At 38.9% G+C, this 19074-nt stretch overlaps 2 protein-coding genes across 2 annotated transcripts; one reads left to right on the top strand and one right to left on the bottom strand.

The window, feature by feature from the left end:
• Positions 1–1096: 1096 nt before the first annotated feature.
• LOC105384926 (transmembrane protease serine 9) lies at positions 1097–6612 on the bottom strand. The gene is made up of 10 exons (XM_048621646.1): positions 6371–6612; positions 6017–6219; positions 5725–5791; positions 5455–5499; positions 3191–3359; positions 2501–2709; positions 2086–2279; positions 1523–1580; positions 1294–1338; positions 1097–1200 (listed from the first exon to the last, which is right to left on the bottom strand). Exons 1-10 carry the CDS (start codon positions 6609–6611, stop codon positions 1121–1123), a joined length of 1311 nt encoding a protein of 436 aa, XP_048477603.1. The 5' UTR covers position 6612; the 3' UTR covers positions 1097–1120.
• A 9569-nt stretch (positions 6613–16181) lies between these two features.
• Positions 16182–18914, top strand: LOC105384925 (acyl-CoA Delta-9 desaturase). Its single transcript, XM_048621840.1, has 6 exons — positions 16182–16431; positions 16587–16717; positions 17063–17268; positions 17579–17764; positions 18083–18278; positions 18489–18914. Exons 1-6 carry the CDS (start codon positions 16182–16184, stop codon positions 18729–18731), a joined length of 1212 nt encoding a protein of 403 aa, XP_048477797.1. The 3' UTR covers positions 18732–18914.
• The last annotated feature ends 160 nt before the right edge of the window (positions 18915–19074 follow it).

Here is a 19074-nt window from a genome sequence, read left to right on the forward strand (position 1 = left end):
TACGGAAATATAAGGTATATAAGTTTAACGTGCCTGACATGTGTATCCTGCCCGTCCTAACCTACGGCGCTCAGACTTGGTCTTTGACGGAACATCAGAAGTCCAAACTGAAGGTTTGCCAACGAGCGATGGAGCGCAGTATACTGGGTGTGACCAGGTTAGACCACGTCAGGAATACCACACTGCGCTCCGCCACTCGCATAAAAGACGTAGGTGCACAGACCGCTAAGCTGAAGTGGGCCTGGGCAGGCCACGTCATGCGAATGCACTCGGATCGGTGGGCAAAAATTATAAACGAGTGGGTGCCGAGCGACGGACGCAGGCGCCCAGGTAGACCTAGGCGGAGATGGCGGGATGACCTGGACAGATTTTTGCCGGATTGGCGTCAGGTGGTCGACAGCAGAGACGTGTGGAATAAACATGGGGAGGCCTTTGCCTGACACTGAATTGGCTACTTAAAAAAAAAGTGTCTGTCAGGTGGTAGCGCAGGTTCCAAACGGCGGAACCGATTTTTTATACTTAGTGCCAATTTCTCCATAGTCGGTTATCACACCGGCAGGGATTGATTTATAAATTAAACGTCATCTCCATATAAAATTCATGACAGATTTGTCAAAAGTCAACCACTAATACCTGGTTATGCTCTAACCGACTATTTGACGGTGATAGGTAATGTGACCCCAAAAGTTCTTATAGCCATGTTTCATAAAATTTTGTTGAGCCGTTTTAACATTAGGTATATTATTATGATAAGGGGATCTGATAAACTTCCTGATGTCCGATCGATTCCAAATTTCGTACCATGAAATGATTTGGTAAGGTAATTCGTGACCTGATCAGCCGTTTGATCATCGTCATCAGCTCTTTAATATCTGATGAGAGGATCTACCTATCTTTCATTAATTCGTCATATCGATTCGAAATTTGGTAGGTACCTACCTACCATGTTACTTCATTGATATTGGAATGATCATGTGACCTTATCAGCCGTTTGACGAAAAGCTCTGAGGGGATCTAAATGCGTTCCCTTTTTACAATAGATCTTAAATCTTCCTTAAATAGAAATAATGATTTAAAATAAAACTGTTCATTTAAATAAGTATGATTTACTTATTCAGTTTCAACTATCGGAACATTTTGCACCGTCACTGCTGTGGCTTTTAATCCAATCAATGTAGTTGCTCACTTTCGTGTAAACTCCTGAAAATAAAAAAAAATATAGATATAAGTGGTACGTGTAGCAGGTAATTAGTTAGATTAGATCGTATAATCATTCTACCCAACTTTACTTACCAGGGTATCTGGGATCGGCACATCCAATACCCCATGATACGATTCCTGTGGGTACGAATAACTTAATTAGATTCTATACATAATGTATAGTTAACGTTGATAATATGGTAACTGAAAACATGTACTTCTAAACGGAATCGTTTAGAACAATCTGTTTTGAGGTATGTTTTAAAACCTACCTTCATTATATACTACCCTTACAGCATCCCATTGGGCACTTAACACTTACCAGCTTGAACGTATTTTCCCTCTGGTTCCAAGGTTAGCAACGGACCACCACTATCACCCTGAAATAAAACCGTAAACATACCTACATATAAGTTCATTATTATCTACATGCTCAAACTACCTCGGTGCTATTATCCTAACTAAGGGTGCTTACATAGAGAATCGGGTTCCCTGTATCTACCTGTACCGGTAACCTGATTATGCGAAAGCTCTCATGACATTAAAAAAATCCGGGATATGCTCCGCCGTGAGTGAGCGCTTTCGCATAGTCAGGTTACCGGCGGTACAGGTAGATACAGGGAACCCGATTCTCTAGGTAAGCACCCTAATATTATAAATGCGAAAGTAACTGTGCCTGTCTGTCTGTTACTCTTTCACGTCAAAACTACTCAACGGATTTAAATCAAATTTGGTATGGTCTAGACCCTGAAAAAGAACATAGGCTACTTTTTATCCCGGAATTCCCACAGGAAAACTTTTTAAAGCGAAGCGAAGCTCGCGGGAACAGCTAGTTATGTTATAAAGTGAATAAGTCATTGTGATGACTGCAACTTTTCTTCGTACCTGGCAGCCATCTTTCCCCTTGGCGTAGGCACACATCATGGTCGGCTTGAGGTGCTTCGCCAGCTGGGAGTTCTGGCACTCTTCATCAGGCAGGATGTCGAGGTTGGCCTTCAGCAGAACCTTGGACGGGTCGCCCTTCACGTCTATCCGACCCCATCCCACTATCGTCGCCACACGCCTCTCGAACGACTGGCCTGGGACACAGATTGATAAATCATGGTTTAAGAAGCTACTAACGTTTATGACACGTAACGTTTACACATGAAAAAAGCAAGGAGTAGATAATTAACTGTTGTTATCAATGGGATCTAAGTACCTAAGTATGTTCAATAATGGCATTTAAGTACCTTTATTAAGTATCAAGTACCTAAATTCAAATAGTTCGACGCTTATACAAATAATAAAGTCATCATGCCTGGTTTTGGTAAGCAAATGGTAGAAATGGTATCCCGAAATTCTACGGGCTCCGAAAGGGTAGCGATGGCTATGTCATTCTCGTCTCTAACAGAAGTGGATGTGAAGTCCTCGTGGATCACCACGTTAGAAATACTTCGCTTCTGGACATCTTCACGCTCATACATCTCGTGCAAACCGAGCAGGACTTCCATTGATTTAAAGTTGTCCCTGAAAAAAGTAATCTTCAGTAGGTACTAGGTACATTATAACGTATAACTCAATAAAATAGGTATACATCGTATTATTTACGTACGTTTATAAAATGTATTTATGGCCAGTCGCATATAAAACTTGGCACGTGCAACATTTTTAATTTCACGGACAAGCTAAGCGATTAAATAACTTTGCAGTTAAGTATACTATACTTTTTTTTCGGTATTTCCTAGCTTAATAAGTAGGTACATTGGTTACATATATATAGTTAAACTGTTAGGTATCCTGAAAAGAGTTACGGAACCTGAGAATAGAAAGCATATTCACAACATTTTCAGTATTAGAGTTTTTAAATTTGATATTGTAGCTAACTATATTTGTGTATTTGCTGGAGTTTGTATAAGACGTATTGATAACCTACACAGACACTTTTACTATGTTTCATCTTAATCTGGCCAGTTCTTAAATCTAATAAAGCAGTTGGTAAAATGCTCACCATTGGAAGCAATGCCCAGCGCTGAGTACATGTCTGTCGGTGAGCAGGGCGCCGCCGCAGTGCATCCGGTGGTTCTTGGTGATGGCCACGGTCCAGGGGAAGGAGTGGGGCTCGGCCTGCCTGCCCCCCACTATGCGCATGGACAGCGCCGACGATGGCCTGCCGCATTCTGGAATCGTCCACGGAAATTAGGTCCCCCAGAGCAGTGGTGGTAGCTCAGCTTGTTACACCTACCGATTATCGCCCTAGCACTCGGTCAATTGCTAACCGTTCATTGGTCGAGAATCGGCTATATACTGTCTCGCCTAGGTGTAACGAGGGTCTTAGCACGACAGAGATGCGGGTTCGACTCCCGGCCGTGACGTGTTAAAATGAGTTCTTTGGAATTTAAGGAAATCAGTTTTTTAAGAATTCAAGTTCAAGATTTCTAAGTACTCAGCTCTGTTGTATAAAAAATACATACTTACTTAAAATGTACTTGAGTTTGAAAATAGCCTTCCCTACTGTCGTTGTTGCAGTGGAGCTACATTTTGGTATAGTTTTAGGAATATATTGATTTGAGTAGTAGTAGGAGAATAACTCCTGCTACTTTTGGCCGAGACCACGTTGTTCTATTATAAAATTGTTACTCTCTGCTGATTCCAAATTACTTACCACATTCCGTACTGCCGATAGGCACCACCTATAAAATTAACTTCAATGTAGAATCTAGATTATTTTATATGCAGGTACTTAAGTAATTAAAAATAAAATAAAACCCACCTTTGAAATGGCAATGACAACAAACACAATGCTAAGCCAAAACATAACGAAGTCGGCGACAAAACAGTAGCACAGGCAGCGTTCTGATAATTGAATGGGTACATTCGATCAAAATATTAGGTATATTATGCACCGCAAACCATAAAAATCGATCAAATTATCCATGCCATAAATCCACTTCTAAGCACTTAAATCATAATACAAAATTTTCCTCAAGTCATAATAACACGGTGGTGTTGGATATGGCTATCAAGATTATCAGCGAACTGCAAGCATCCTGAAAACATAAGGAAATATACCTAGTAGGTACCTAATATTAAACGATACTTAACTTAAGTGGTTTTTCTATAGTTACAATATTCACCTTTAAGAAATTCCTTAATAATAAAATACTATTTACAGTAATTACAGTGTGTCCATGTTATTGAGAGATTCGTAGAAGGTTTAAGGTATACCGTGGTTTTATTTCCATCGCATTTCCCGAATGCCTACCTATCTATTATATATTTTACTTCGGTATCATATGAAAGGGTATCATCTGGTCTCTGATTTTTATCGTTCGGTACTTACAATATACATGTAGGTACTTGGGCTGATTTTTCAATGGTCAGATAAGTGTTATCTGAAGAATAAATTTATTGCTGTCATTATGTCTAATAAAAACATTCAGATGTGACAGAAACAGTTTTATTCCTCAGATAAGACTTATCTGACTATTGAAAAATCAGCCCTTAGGTAACTATATTAAATTGTATGGACCAATTATTGTATACCTTCTATTCTATTCTATTCTATTCTCTGTGGGGGTGTACGTAAGCACCTGCACCTGACAGGATTATTATTATTATTATTATTAATTACATTTATTTTCAGATAACAGGATTCCTCACGATATTTTCCTTAACCGTCAGAGCGATGGTATACATTGTACTTAAATTCAAAGAACTCATTGGTACGTATGTCAGCGCCGCCCGCGATTCGAACCCGCATCACTGGCGTGAGAAGCGGGCGCTTACCCGACGAGGGATACTTACCTACTAAATAAATAAACTTTACATTTTTTTTATTAATTACTTATAATTATAACATAATAATATAATTATATTATAAAATAAGTTTTATTGGTACAATTGTTATTCAATTCAATCATATCTTAACATCACCTACAATACATTCCATCAGCAGTTTCTTGTTTAATCCACTCTTTGTATTTTCGTACGTTTGTGTAAACCCCTGAAACAAATATTTTTTATACCATGCTTGAATATAATATATATTATTAATACAGGAAATGTACATACAAGTATAGTGGTAAGTAAGTATAGTAAACGAAAAGAGCTCGTCATTCTGAACCACTTTTTTATACGCCTTTAGAAATTCGTGAGAAAAATACTACTCTCCATAGTAAAAAAGCCACTTGGCTAACAAATTTATGTATATGAAGAAATTATGTAACGAAAATCCCCACGACTGAGGCTGTATATGCAGCACGCAAGGCTTACCGGGGTAGTCTGGTTTAGCGCAATCTATTCCCCATGACACAATTCCTGAAATAATTGTACTCAGTTATTATATCTCATACACATTTCTATTTAGGTAAGCCTGAATAGAGTAACTTACAGGGTAGAAACTCTAGCATACAAAAAACCATGTTTCGGAACGCAACTGCGCTAACCATGACTCTGCCTATCGTAACCTTCTTTATTCGTTTTTGTCAAGCTAGAGTAACCATCCAGTTTCTGTCCTATTATCATTAAAATTATAGTTATTACCAATTTGATAGTATTTTCTTTTGTTAGCATTAGGTAGCTTCCCAAACATAGGTCCACCACTATCTCCCTGAAATCATAATACAATTATAGAATTAGGTCCGCAGTGGCTCGTTAATAAACATTATGTACCTATGTTTAGTTCTTATGTATAATAGAAGACAGGCATACTGCCACCCATAGGACAAATACGTGCAAGGACCGGATAGGATAAATATGTGTATTTAAATAAACACACATCATCCCTAGTCAGGAAACCTACCTCATTCAATTTAATTATCAAGTAAGTACCAACCTGGCATGCATCTTTGCCCAAGTTATACGCGCATATCATGGTATTTGGTTCCAAATTGTCGCTATAGATGGAGTTGCGCTGGCACGTGGCTCCGTCCACCAGCCGCACCCTGGTCTCCAGGAGGTAGCGCGATGACGTCAGAGCTGCCTGTCTCGTCTTGCCCCACCCGGCCACCGTCATCGTCAAGCCTGTCCAATCCTCCTCTATAAAAAAAATCTGCTTGTTGTAGGCATTGGTTACAAAAATTCTGCTAAAAATAGATTTATTTCACGTGAACGTGATACCGAGCATTACCGGGCTCGAATCCTGGCAGTATAAAGTATGCTACATACGCAACTTTTTAGTCTTACTTACCAGTACCACTTTCTGGTAAACAAATAGGCCTGACGACATCAGAAAATTGGACTCTTCTATTTAAAGTCAGCACAGCTATGTCGTTGATGTCTCTAACAGCGTTGGATCTGAAGTTAGGATGTTTCAGGCCGTACTTTATTCTAACGACTTGATGGTTTTGGTCGAGTCGGTCGTGCATGCCTACGTGCACTTCCAAATCCGAGTAATGGACTCTGGAAGAATCATTAAAAATTAAGCTCATCTACCTACTCAAATAAGTCATCACTACAATAAAATTATTATGACAAATGAGCGCTTCTTCTATTTTGATGGAACAAGCCGCCAAAGAACATCCAACCACGTCACGGCACCTACTCTCTATAAAAAACATACCACTTTCAATCTCTTTTTGGACCCTCGGGCCACGGCCACGTGGCCCTAAAAACAGTAACGCTTTTTCAACTTTTACAGCTACATTCCAGCCAACCATGTTTAGGCCATTAACCCCTCGAATGTATGTCGCAAAACGCACCCAAACGTGATGCAGTGTCCTGCGGTAAGCACGTGCATGTCCGTGATGAGCGCGCCCCCGCAGTGCTGCCGCTGGCCCATCATCAGCGCCACCAGCCACGGATAGGAGTGTGGCGCCGCCCTCACCCCGCCCACGATGCGACGGTTCAAGCCCATGATGCCGCATTCTGAGGAATTTAGGCTTTTTTTAACAGCAGGCGGATTTCATCACGCACGCGGGATCGCGATTTTTCCGCAACTCACGTGCATATTCCACGCGTTACAAGGAATACTTAATTACTTGAACGTGCGGGCAATCCCACGTGCATGATCAAATCTGCATGCGGTTAAAAACAGCCATAGCGGTATAAAACTGAATGGGAGCTGAGAGAGGGACCTTCTCTATGAGTGGTATAATGTGGTCGTGCACTTTCCACACGCTTGCATAGAGGTCGGTGGGGCTATATTTTAATAAGTAATTATGAAACTCTCTCGATATCAGAATGATGGGTAGTCATTTTAAGAATACAAATTCTGGGAAACCTGATGTACCTACCAAAGATGGGCACCGTTAATCAAATAGTTAACTTCGTTAATCGTTAATCCGCTACAAACAAAGTTAGCTTCGTTAAACGTTAAAGCGTTACATTTCGGAAGAATTAACGGAAGTGTTAGCGGCTTCCGCAACCACTAGCGCCACCAACCTCCGGACATGAGCAACATGAGCATCAGCAGAAGTTACAAGACTAACTAATTTACTTAAGCAGTGATTAAATATAAAGCGAAGTGTCTTATATATTATTGTTAGCATTTATTACGTATTTTAGTGAATGATTTTCAAGTAGATTCTTTATATTTCAACTCTGCATCTTTCTTACTTAAAGTTACTTCCGTTACCACTGTTTCCTTATTTTATCATTTAATTTATGTTTGTTTTTAGTTAATACTTAATTAATACATAGTTACTATGGTGTGTAATTGATATCAATAATTAATATTAAATTAAATTCATAATAGTTAATGTATTGGTAGCAGTTTATACAAACTTAATAAATTATAGAGGTAAGGTAGGGAGAGCTCCCCGCCGCCGCGCCATATTGTTTTGTAATGATATAAAAGTAGTCGGGAGCTCATTTCAGGGATCATTCTTTATCGAGCATTTGCTAAGGGGTCACTATGCCCAAATATACGTCGACAATTATACTGTTCGAGTTTTAATCAAACACCCTACTACTGCAGGCGTAAAACCTCAGAAGTGGGATTACTCAAAGCTACCACAAGTGGACTGGAAAAATGTCAGGCCCGTACATAAACGGCCTTGGAAGACGAAGACAACGAAAACGAAGTGCAGAAGTTTCGACTGACGAAGAAGAAAACGAAGATTTTTTTTCTTATGAAGACGGGTATGTTCCCAAAAAGAAACGACGTGTATCACCATCTGATGCAGAACTTGTACCTAAGTTCCGTCCTGATGAAACGAGTAACGTATCTGGATGGCTGCACAAAATTGATCAACTCGGCGACATTTATGGCTGGAGAAGCATCGATCGACAATACATTATGCAGCTGCGCTTGTGTGGGTCAGCACGAGACTGGTATGATGACCTGGAAGATTATAATTTGACTTGGGATCAGTGGAAGACAACCCTTAAAACTGCATTCCCTCGATCTACGGACTTTGTCGACAGGCTAGAGGTTATGCTGGCAAGGAAAAAAAAAGATACGGAGGGTATGACAAAATACTACCACACGAAACTTTCATTGTTGAAAAAATGTAACATCGACGGTGAAGAGGCCATTTCCTGTATAATCCGAGGACTTCCAGCTGAACTGAGAGCCAACGCTAAAGCATACAATTGCGATACACCAGAGCAACTGTACTACGGCTATCTTTCTTCATTGGAAAACTTCAAACGGGTGGAAGCAGCTCGGTCAGAAGTTCACATTGGGGGCGGAAGATCTACATGGAGAAGAGGCACTGCCGGCACTTCGTCCAGTGGAGCTTCGACCCAGCTCCATCAGCCCAAGATTTGCTACGTGTGCCGCCGACCGGGACACGAGGCCAGGGACTGCCGCACGCTGCAACACTGCGAGACCTGCCAGCGAGCCGGACACACCTCGGCTACCTGCTGGTCTGCGGCAGGGCGATCTCAGCAGCAAACCCAAAAGGTTGGTCGTATTTTGGCTATAACTTATGATATTTATCTTGATATTTATAGGCGTGAAGTATTAATTAATAAGTACCAATTTACTGCGTACATCGATACCGGAAGCAAGCTTAATGTACTCTCGCTTCCGGCTGCAGAGAAATTACAACTTGAGATACAGCCATCTGTAGTTGTTATGAAGGGATTTGGGGGAGGTCGAACGCAGTCAGTTGGTACAGGCAAAGTTACAGTATTGATCGATGATATAGAATTAGTAGGCTGTGTGGAAATAACTTCATGTGAATTGCCAAATATAGACCTTATAATTGGACAAACGATGATAAACCAGAACAATGTTAGTTTGGTTACGACGTCAACGTCAGTAAAATTTATACCTACTCACATTTTAACTAATGCGTTAAAAGATATACAACTGAGTGCATTCGATTGTTTAAATAAGTTTGCAGTTTATTTGACTAGTGACGTTGTGTTGCCTAAGAAATGTAGAACATTTGTACAAGTTTATTTGAAATGTGATGATGAACAGGAACACGTGTTTTTGACAAAACCAGTTTATTTTGAATTAGGTAGTTTGTGCTACTTTATTGCGGAGACGGTAATTAATTCCCATAATTCGTACTTAGAGGTCATTAATCTAGGTAGTGAGGATATAACGTGGACTGTTCAAGGAGCTCTAGGCCTGTCTCTACCGAATGGGTTGGAATCATTACGTCATCTAAATATAGAGCTATATCTCTACTAACTCTACCTAGAGTCATCTGGATTAATCTTGAAAATACCGCTGGAGCATTAGCTAAACCGATCGGCATTTTTAAAAATTCGTATTGGCCTGAAGGTGTAACAAATGCAGTTTTATTAATTGACTCTACATCGATAGGAACCTGATAATAGCCTTGAGCAAGATCCAGGGTTGTGAAGAAACACTTCCCAGATAAACGTGTCACTTGGTCTTCTATATGAGGCAGGGGATAGCGATCCTTAACGGTGCGTGCATTTAATGCTCTATAATCTACGCATAGCCTATAGCCTTCATCTTTTTTCTTTACAAGCACTACAGGACTAGAATATTCGGACATGGATTCCCTAATTATACCTGCTTCTAAAAGGTCTTCCACTTTTTCGTTAACTATTTCACTTTCTTTGTGAGATAATCTATAAGGCTTGCAATATACAGGTTGATTTGTTGTTGTATGGATGTGCATTTTAATTAAATTTGTACAGCCTAAATCTTTGGTATCCCTCGCAAACGAATTACTATAGTTGTTTAGTAACCGCAATAATTTTTCCTTATCCGAGACATTAAGTGAACCCATATTTATATCCGATTCAGTTAATATATTATCATGATCTACACGTGAATCACTCGTTGAAGTTTCATTAATGGTAAACACTTCCATACCGCATCCACTGGTTTGCTGTGTCATTAGCTCAGCCCTAGCTATTAAATTGTGAGCTCACAATTTAATAGCTAGGGTTACTAAACAACTATAGTAATTCGTTTGCGAGGGATACCAAAGATTTAGGCTGTACAAATTTAATTAAAATGCACATCCATACAACAACAAATCAACCTGTATATTGCAAGCCTTATAGATTATCTCACAAAGAAAGTGAAATAGTTAACGAAAAAGTGGAAGACCTTTTAGAAGCAGGTATAATTAGGGAATCCATGTCCGAATATTCTAGTCCTGTAGTGCTTGTAAAGAAAAAAGATGAAGGCTATAGGCTATGCGTAGATTATAGAGCATTAAATGCACGCACCGTTAAGGATCGCTATCCCCTGCCTCATATAGAAGACCAAGTGACACGTTTATCTGGGAAGTGTTTCTTCACAACCCTGGATCTTGCTCAAGGCTATTATCAGGTTCCTATCGATGTAGAGTCAATTAATAAAACTGCATTTGTTACACCTTCAGGCCAATACGAATTTTTAAAAATGCCGTTCGGTTTAGCTAATGCTCCAGCGGTATTTTCAAGATTAATCCAGATGACTCTAGGTAGAGTTAGTAGAGATATAGCTCTATATTTAGATGACGTAATGATTCCAACCCATTCGGTAGAGACAGGCCTAGAGCTCCTTGAACAGGTTTTACAGCTTTTAAATGAGGCAAATTTAAAACTCAATCTAAAAAAATGCTCGTTTCTTAAAGATAGTGCCACATACTTAGGACATGAAATAACTGCAGGAACTATACAACCTGGTCAAGCAAAAGTTAATTGTGTCGCTAATTATAAAAAACCTGGCAATGTCCATGAAATTAGACAATTCATAGGTCTAACATCATATTTTAGAAAATTCATTCAGGGATTTGCTCAAATCGCGCGACCTTTAACGGAGCTTACCAGAAAAAATGTAGAGTTTACTTGGGGTGTAGAGCAGGAACAAGCTTTCCAAACTTTAAAGACGCGGTTAATGGAAAGACCTGTTTTAGGGATTTATGACAAGGATGCAAAAACTGAGCTTCACACAGATGCGAGCAAACTAGGACTTGGCGGGATACTCATGCAGTATCAGACGGATGGTAGTTTAAAACCTATTGCCAATTTTAGTAGAGTCACTACTAAAGAAGAGAGCTTGTATCACAGTTATGAGTTAGAGACACTTGCGGTTGTAGAGTCCTTGAAAAGATTTCGCATATATATAACTGGGATACAGGTTAAAGTAGTAACAGATTGCGCAGCATTACGTACAACATTGACAAAGAAGGACCTTATTCCGCGCATAGCTCGATGGTGGTTAACAATCCAAGACTTCGATCTTGAAATAGAGTATAGACCTGGGGAAAGGATGAAGCATGTTGATGCTCTTAGTAGAAATCCCGTGTCAAGTCACATACTAATGATAGATAATTCTGACTGGTTGGTAACTTTACAAATGCAGGACGATAATATACAGCACATTTTAACTCAATTAAAAGAGCCAAACGTTAGTCCTAACATTTCAAATAATTATGTAGCTAAAGACGGCGTTCTTTATCGAAAGACTTTGGCGGGAGAACGGTTCGTGGTCCCAAAGTTAGCCAAATACGGTATTTTACAAAAACTTCATGACCAAATAGGTCATCCCGGCTTTGATAGGTGTGAGCAAGCGATTAAGGCTCAGTTCTGGTTTCCGAAAATGACCAGATTTATCCGTAAATATTTAAACTCTTGCATACAGTGTGCATTCGGAAAAGGTAATCATGGTAGGCTAGAGGGAGAATTATATCCTATTGAGAAAGCAGCTGTGCCTATGCATACTCTACATGCGGACCATTTGGGTCCTTTTGTCAAGACGCGTAAAGGAAATACCTACATTTTGGTAGTTATAGATTCCTTTACAAAATTTGTATTTGCAAAGGTAGCTAAGAATTGCAGTTCTATTGAAACGATAAGACTTCTTAAAGAGATATTCACTGAGTTCGGTAACGCTTCCAGAGTAATAACGGATAGGGGCAAAGCCTTTACTAGCCGATACTTCAAACAGTTTGCCCAGGAAATGCAATTCAAACACGTGCTGAATGCTATAGCTAGCCCTCGTTCGAACGGACAAGTAGAACGGGTTAATAGGACCATTTTAAACGGATTAAATACAATGTCAGAATCTGACTGTACGTGGGACAATAAATTACCTGATGTTGTCTGGGGTATAAACAATACCGTTCATGCAACAACGGGAGTATCACCATTCAGTCTAATGTTTGGTCACTCTAACAGCCGTTTCCCGGCTATTCCAACTGGTGAGCCTCAAAACTCTGAGACCCAACAACAACAATTACAAGTTAGACGAGATAATGCTAAATTAAGGATTGATAGGAATATGACTGTCATGAAATCGCGTTTTGACAGTAAACGTAAGCGCGTTAAAAAATATAATGTAGGGCAGCTTGTCTTATGGAAAGGTGGAATAGCTAGGGACGCGAAGGCAAAGATTACTCGCAAACTCGATGGTCTATACACAGGCCCATACAGAGTGTGTAAAGCTGATCACTCGCTATATCGATACACAATATGTAGCATTAAAGGTCTGAAAGGTTACAAAAAGTTCAGCGCTGTAGTGCGAGGAGAAGTGCTACGACCATACAAAACTGTTATGTCTGAAGAAGAATCTTCAGGCAGTGATCAAGAGGTCGATCGCGACGACCTGATAGATTTATTAGAAAGCTAAAACACAACAAGCTGGTAGATGTAGCAAATGCGTGTTCTATTTACCAATTAATAAGTAATCGTAATATATTTAGCAGACATTAGCATTCCATTTAATCAATAAGTAACAATGAATAATATGTTGTATATATTTTTGTATGGTACAATAAAATTTTAGGATATGTAAATTAACTTAAGATGTGATATTTGTATATTATTGTATATACCTACCAACTACTAAAAATCTTGCGTAGGTTTCAGTAGTTATACCAGTATAATACTAATTGAATGTAAGATAAATTAATGGGTAACCGTGTGTGTGCGTGTGTATGAGATAGAAAGAATACACATAATTATTGTACTTACTGATTAAATAAATAATCATGATAATATACAATATATGTTTTTGGCTACTTTTAACAGTTACACTAAAAGTTCTAAGGTACTTACCTATTTTTACAACACAATAATGTATGATTGGACGACTGTGTGATTAAGTCCTTATTACATTTATCAAACAGATATATTTGATGAAGATCTTTTAAATTACATTATCAAAGAACTGTGTGGTTGGACGGCTGTGTGATCAAGTCCATATTATATTATCAAACAGATACCTACTTATTTATTTACTGTGTGATTCGACGGATATTTTATATTTTATCAGAGATACTTACTTACTGTGTGATTAAACCGCTGTGTGATGAAGCCTTATTACATTATCAAACAGATACTTACATCCAATTTACTGTGTGATTCGACCGCTATGTGAGTCTTTTATTACATCATCTAGCACATTCCCACTTACTGTGTGACCTGTGTGATCAATCTCCTTCAGACTAAATGTTTATGAAAGCAATTATACTGTGTTGAACATTTTTTTCTTCAGGAATCTGGACTCTTTGGGCGAGCCAAGCCTACAACGGATGGGGGCCGTGGGACACGGCCCGTGCAGGATGGCCGAGTGTTAGCGGCTTCCGCAACCACTAGCGCCACCAACCTCCGGACATGAGCAACATGAGCATCAGCAGAAGTTACAAGACTAACTAATTTACTTAAGCAGTGATTAAATATAAAGCGAAGTGTCTTATATATTATTGTTAGCATTTATTACGTATTTTAGTGAATGATTTTCAAGTAGATTCTTTATATTTCAACTCTGCATCTTTCTTACTTAAAGTTACTTCCGTTACCACTGTTTCCTTATTTTATCATTTAATTTATGTTTGTTTTTAGTTAATACTTAATTAATACATAGTTACTATGGTGTGTAATTGATATCAATAATTAATATTAAATTAAATTCATAATAGTTAATGTATTGGTAGCAGTTTATACAAACTTAATAAATTATAGAGGTAAGGTAGGGAGAGCTCCCCGCCGCCGCGCCATATTGTTTTGTAATGATATAAAAGTAGTCGGGAGCTCATTTCAGGGATCATTCTTTATCGAGCATTTGCTAAGGGGTCACTATGCCCAAATATACGTCGACAATTATACTGTTCGAGTTTTAATCAAACACCCTACTACTGCAGGCGTAAAAGAAGTTAACATTAATCGTTAATCCGTTAATATATTATATTAATAATATATTACCTATTATATTTCGTTAACATTTTTACAAGTTAACTTAAAATTTAATCCGTTAACCAAAATGTTAACTTCGTTAATTAACGATTAACGGATTAACGAGTTAATGCCCAGCTATCGTACCTACACTATGGGAAGTCGGAGTGGGTAACTTGAAAGATAGAGAAAAGTGTCACCAGAAAGGTTATAAGATTATTCATTCGGGCCGATCACTGATAAAATTCTATACTGTAAAATAAATATTCCTGATGAAAAAAAAACTATCCTGTAAACAATACTATTTTACGTACCACATGACTCATTTACATTTTCTGCGAGTACCTGAAAAAATATTATTATGCTGTGTTTTAGTAAACGCGAAATAGTTTTTTTCATAAGTAGATATATACCTAGTTAGAAGTACCTACTCACCAATGTAAATATAAAACAAAAGAAAAAAGCTAATTGTTTCATTTTATTATAAAAAACAAAGATGACCCTGGTTTATCACTATATGAAGAATCATGCGGTCAAAAATAATAGCATAGTTACAGAGATGCTGAAATTAATTCGTAATGCAAAACTGAACGTTAATTTCAATAGCAGGTGTAGGATGAAATTAAATTACCTACGTAACTACTTAATTTCATTTTGTATTTTGTTATTAAAAGCAAACGTTGATATTGCAGAATTCTTGTAAATAGTGACGACCGAATGGCGTAGTGGTTAGTGACCCTGACTACTGAGTCGATGGTCCCGGGTTCGATTCCCGGCTGGGGCAGATATTTGTTTAACACAAAATCGTGTGTTTGTTACACAGATATTTGTTCTCGGGTCTTGGATGTGGCCGTAAAATGGCAATAGGCCCGCCCCCTATTACATTGGGACTAACATAAGACTCTGGCGAAAATTGGGTGCAGCAATGCACCTCTGCCTACCCTGCAAGGGAGTACATTAGTATAAGGCGTGAGTGCGTGTGTTGTAAATAGTGATAATGTTTCCTTTTGCTATAAACTTTGTTAGTCATTCGTGATTTTTTAGGAAGTACGTTATTGTAGGGAATGATTTTTATTCAAGACTTTGACTAGTTGTAGAGCATACGTTTTATAAATTTATTTACAAGCGGAGTCGTCCTCTGCTTTTCAATCGCTTACTCTCAATACCATTTTAGAATCAATCTTTAAACTTTTCACGAGTTTACTGACCTTTAGGTGCCGATAATGTTATTGAAAAAGGCAAGGTTAGCTGTTTCAACTAGTGCCCTTCAATTTCGGTGTAATGTATTTAATTTACATTACATTCTAGTCAATTAGAACAATAGATTACGAGGAACATACACTTACACAATCTCAATGTTTACAATCGATCCTATTTCTTTATAATGACCCATTATTATCTGCGAACATTAATCAGAGTGAGACGACCAGCAAGTAAGGTGCTTCTTAAATTCATTACCTACAATGACTGCCACCGAATTGAGAAGCTTTACTAACAATAATTTAACTAAGATAAAAGCTGAGTTTGAAAATAATCAGAAAGTTCGCGAAATCAATGGTTTTGTATCATCCAAAACCATTGGAACAGACTACAGCTACAAACACGAGATAGTGTGGAAAAACGCTATTGGATTCTTGATTTTGCATATTCTGTGCCTGTGGGGTGTTTTCATAGCGGTTACAGGAAATGTGCAATTCATTACTCTTCTTTGGGGTAAGTTATGGAAATTATCATTTATTTTATGTACCTACCTACCTAAATAAACGCCCATGCCTCTTATTATCGACGCTATATAGTGCTACGTATAATAGCGCCTTAAGTACAGGTGCTTTTTTACAGTGCTCATCGACTATTTTGAATTGTTTCAGCCTACGTGGTATTGTTTATTAGTGCAGAAGGCATCACAGTTGGTGCTCACCGGTACTACACTCACAGGACATTCAAGGCTCGCCCTCTGTTGCAAGCCATCTTATTAACAGCTCAAACTATGGCGGGACAGGTAGCATATTCTACATTATCAATATTAGTGGATGACGACGATGAATAAAATGTTCACGTTCAGTATACAGAATATTATTATAGGTATATCTACCGGTAGATCTGACTATGAAACTAACACAAGTAAATAGACATGATTTTTAATACAAGAAGATGTCCATCCCGCGTCCCACTGTAAACTGGCAAATTTCAAAATCCACTTGCAAAATCCGTTTTTATCATCATCATCCATCATTTTATCGTCATCGTCATCATATCCTACATATCCATTAACTCTATTTTGCAGACCATGTTTCCAGTAACTAAACTTAGCTATTTTAATTTCTTCATTTGTTTCAACTGTCAGAACTCGATGTTCATCTGGTGCCGCGACCACCGGCTGCACCACCGCTACTCGGACACTGACGCCGACCCGCACAACGCCAAGCGAGGCTTCTTCTTCTCTCACGTCGGCTGGCTCATGACCAAGAAGCACCCGCTGGTCATGGAGCTCGGGAGGAGGCTGGATATGAGCGACCTGCAGGACGACTGGATGGTGCAGTTTCAGAAAAAGTAAGTGACGATCGCAAAAATATAGAAATAAGTAGGTATACAAACTCACTTCCAGAAAGAGAGTTTCACGCAATCTCCATGTTAAATGCAACGAGATAGTCGTGCAGCTAAACGTAACCTTCGTTTCCCTAAACTTCGGAACCACGACTCTATGTCGGTGACCCTTTTGAGCCCAGGTTTACTGTTATTCCTCATACTTTATTCCATTTCAAAACAAACTAAAAATAATGCACCTATATTTTTCATACTTACTATACCTATCGCAATTTCATCAGCTTTAAACTTTTACTATACCTATCGTAATTTTCAGGTACTACTATCCCCTGTACGTCTTGTTCGCGATACTGATCCCTGTGTGGGTCCCCGTGCACTTCTTCGGGGAGTCCTGGTTCCACTCTCTGATGGTGGTCTACTTCGCGCGCTACGTCATCATGCTGAACGGCACCTGGCTCGTCAATAGTGCAGCGCATATATACGGGACCAGGCCTTATGACCAGTAAGTGCTATAAAAAGTAATTCGTTCAAGGATTGTGTTCAATCTAAAACTGATCAGCTCATTATCGGCCTCTGCTGGATATAGGTCTCTCCGGAGGTCCTATCATCCGGAGAAACCAGGATAGGAGCACCACAATACTCTTTACTCGGACTCCAGATCCAGGCGATACCAGCTACCCTTTTAAGATTTTCACCAGGACCACGACTTTACCTTAGCTACTTAGATTTAGATACTATACATATTAGGTTTAGTTTAATGTTGTCTATCTAGTTATTCACTTACATAATGAACAATTCACATATTGACGCCTTTTTAAAGGAATCTTCAGCCAGTCGAGTCGTGGATAGTATCACTGATAGCGTTCGGGGAAGGTTGGCACAACTACCACCACGCGTTCCCGTGGGACTACAAGGCAGCAGAACTGGGCGGATTCATCAATCCGTCCACTCACGTTATACACTTCTTTGAAAAACTTGGTCTGGCTTACGACTTGAAGTCTGCTTCACCGGAAATGGTAAGGATCAGTAGATTTTTTATATACATACACACATGTTATATATCCCTCCTCTACTAAGCAGAAGCTCAAATCGTAATACCAAGAAAGCAAGAGGGAATGTCTACTTTAAACTACTCTTCTTTTGTGTTAGGTACCTAATTCCATTGAATATAAATTCAGAATTTTTATCTCCGAGTGCTCTCCAGTAATCATTATTATATTTTCCAGGTGAAAAACAGGATAGTCAAGACAGGCGATGGGACACACTATGTGCTAGGATACCCTGAGAACAAGGCAGCGGTGACCACTAGCTTCGGCCCAGTTCACCCCCTCAACCCCACTTATACTGCAGTCTACACCGCCCCAGAAGTGAACCTGAAGCAGGAGGGTCTCCCGTTGTTCCATGAGAAGGACATCATGAGCGCCAGCTGGGATGATGGAATGAGACAGAGAAACGTTGGCTCTGGATAGATGATCAAAAGTATTCCGATTTTCAGGTGATGTGCGTATGTGATGGGATTTTGATGCCACGGACAAATATGAATTTAATTTAGACTGAGACAAATTTTGTATTTTTAATTAGAATACTATAAACGACTAGGTTATTAATTTAAGAATAATGTAACTTTATGCTAGTTGATGAATGTATTTAGAGTTAGGTACCTACTCATAATTATTACAAATTCTAAGTTGAATTGTATGTTTTTGTACAAAAATAAATGTAATTATTTTATCATACCTATTTTTATTTGCTTATAAATGATCACTCATCTTTATGTAGTAGGTGTGATTTAGTGCCATGTGCATGCATAGA

Source organism: Plutella xylostella, chromosome 6 (assembly GCF_932276165.1).
Source record: "Plutella xylostella chromosome 6, ilPluXylo3.1, whole genome shotgun sequence".
Taxonomy (NCBI): Eukaryota; Metazoa; Arthropoda; class Insecta; order Lepidoptera; family Plutellidae; genus Plutella; species Plutella xylostella.

Excerpts from the sequence above, each read along its gene's own strand:
- LOC105384925 (XM_048621840.1), top strand. The coding sequence starts at position 16,182 with ATGACTGCCACCGAATTGAGAAGCTTTACTAACAATAATTTAACTAAG. Across the intron at positions 16,432-16,586 it reads ATTCATTACTCTTCTTTGGG|CCTACGTGGTATTGTTTATT; the intron begins GTAAGTTATGGA and ends GAATTGTTTCAG. Across the intron at positions 17,269-17,578 it reads ATGGTGCAGTTTCAGAAAAA|GTACTACTATCCCCTGTACG; the intron begins GTAAGTGACGAT and ends CGTAATTTTCAG.
- LOC105384926 (XM_048621646.1), bottom strand. The coding sequence starts at position 6,611 with ATGAGCTTAATTTTTAATGATTCTTCCAGAGTCCATTACTCGGATTTG. Across the intron at positions 5,792-6,016 it reads TGGGCAAAGATGCATGCCAG|GGAGATAGTGGTGGACCTAT; the intron begins GTTGGTACTTAC and ends TTATGATTTCAG. Across the intron at positions 2,280-2,500 it reads CATTTGCTTACCAAAACCAG|GCCAGTCGTTCGAGAGGCGT; the intron begins GCATGATGACTT and ends TCTGTGTCCCAG.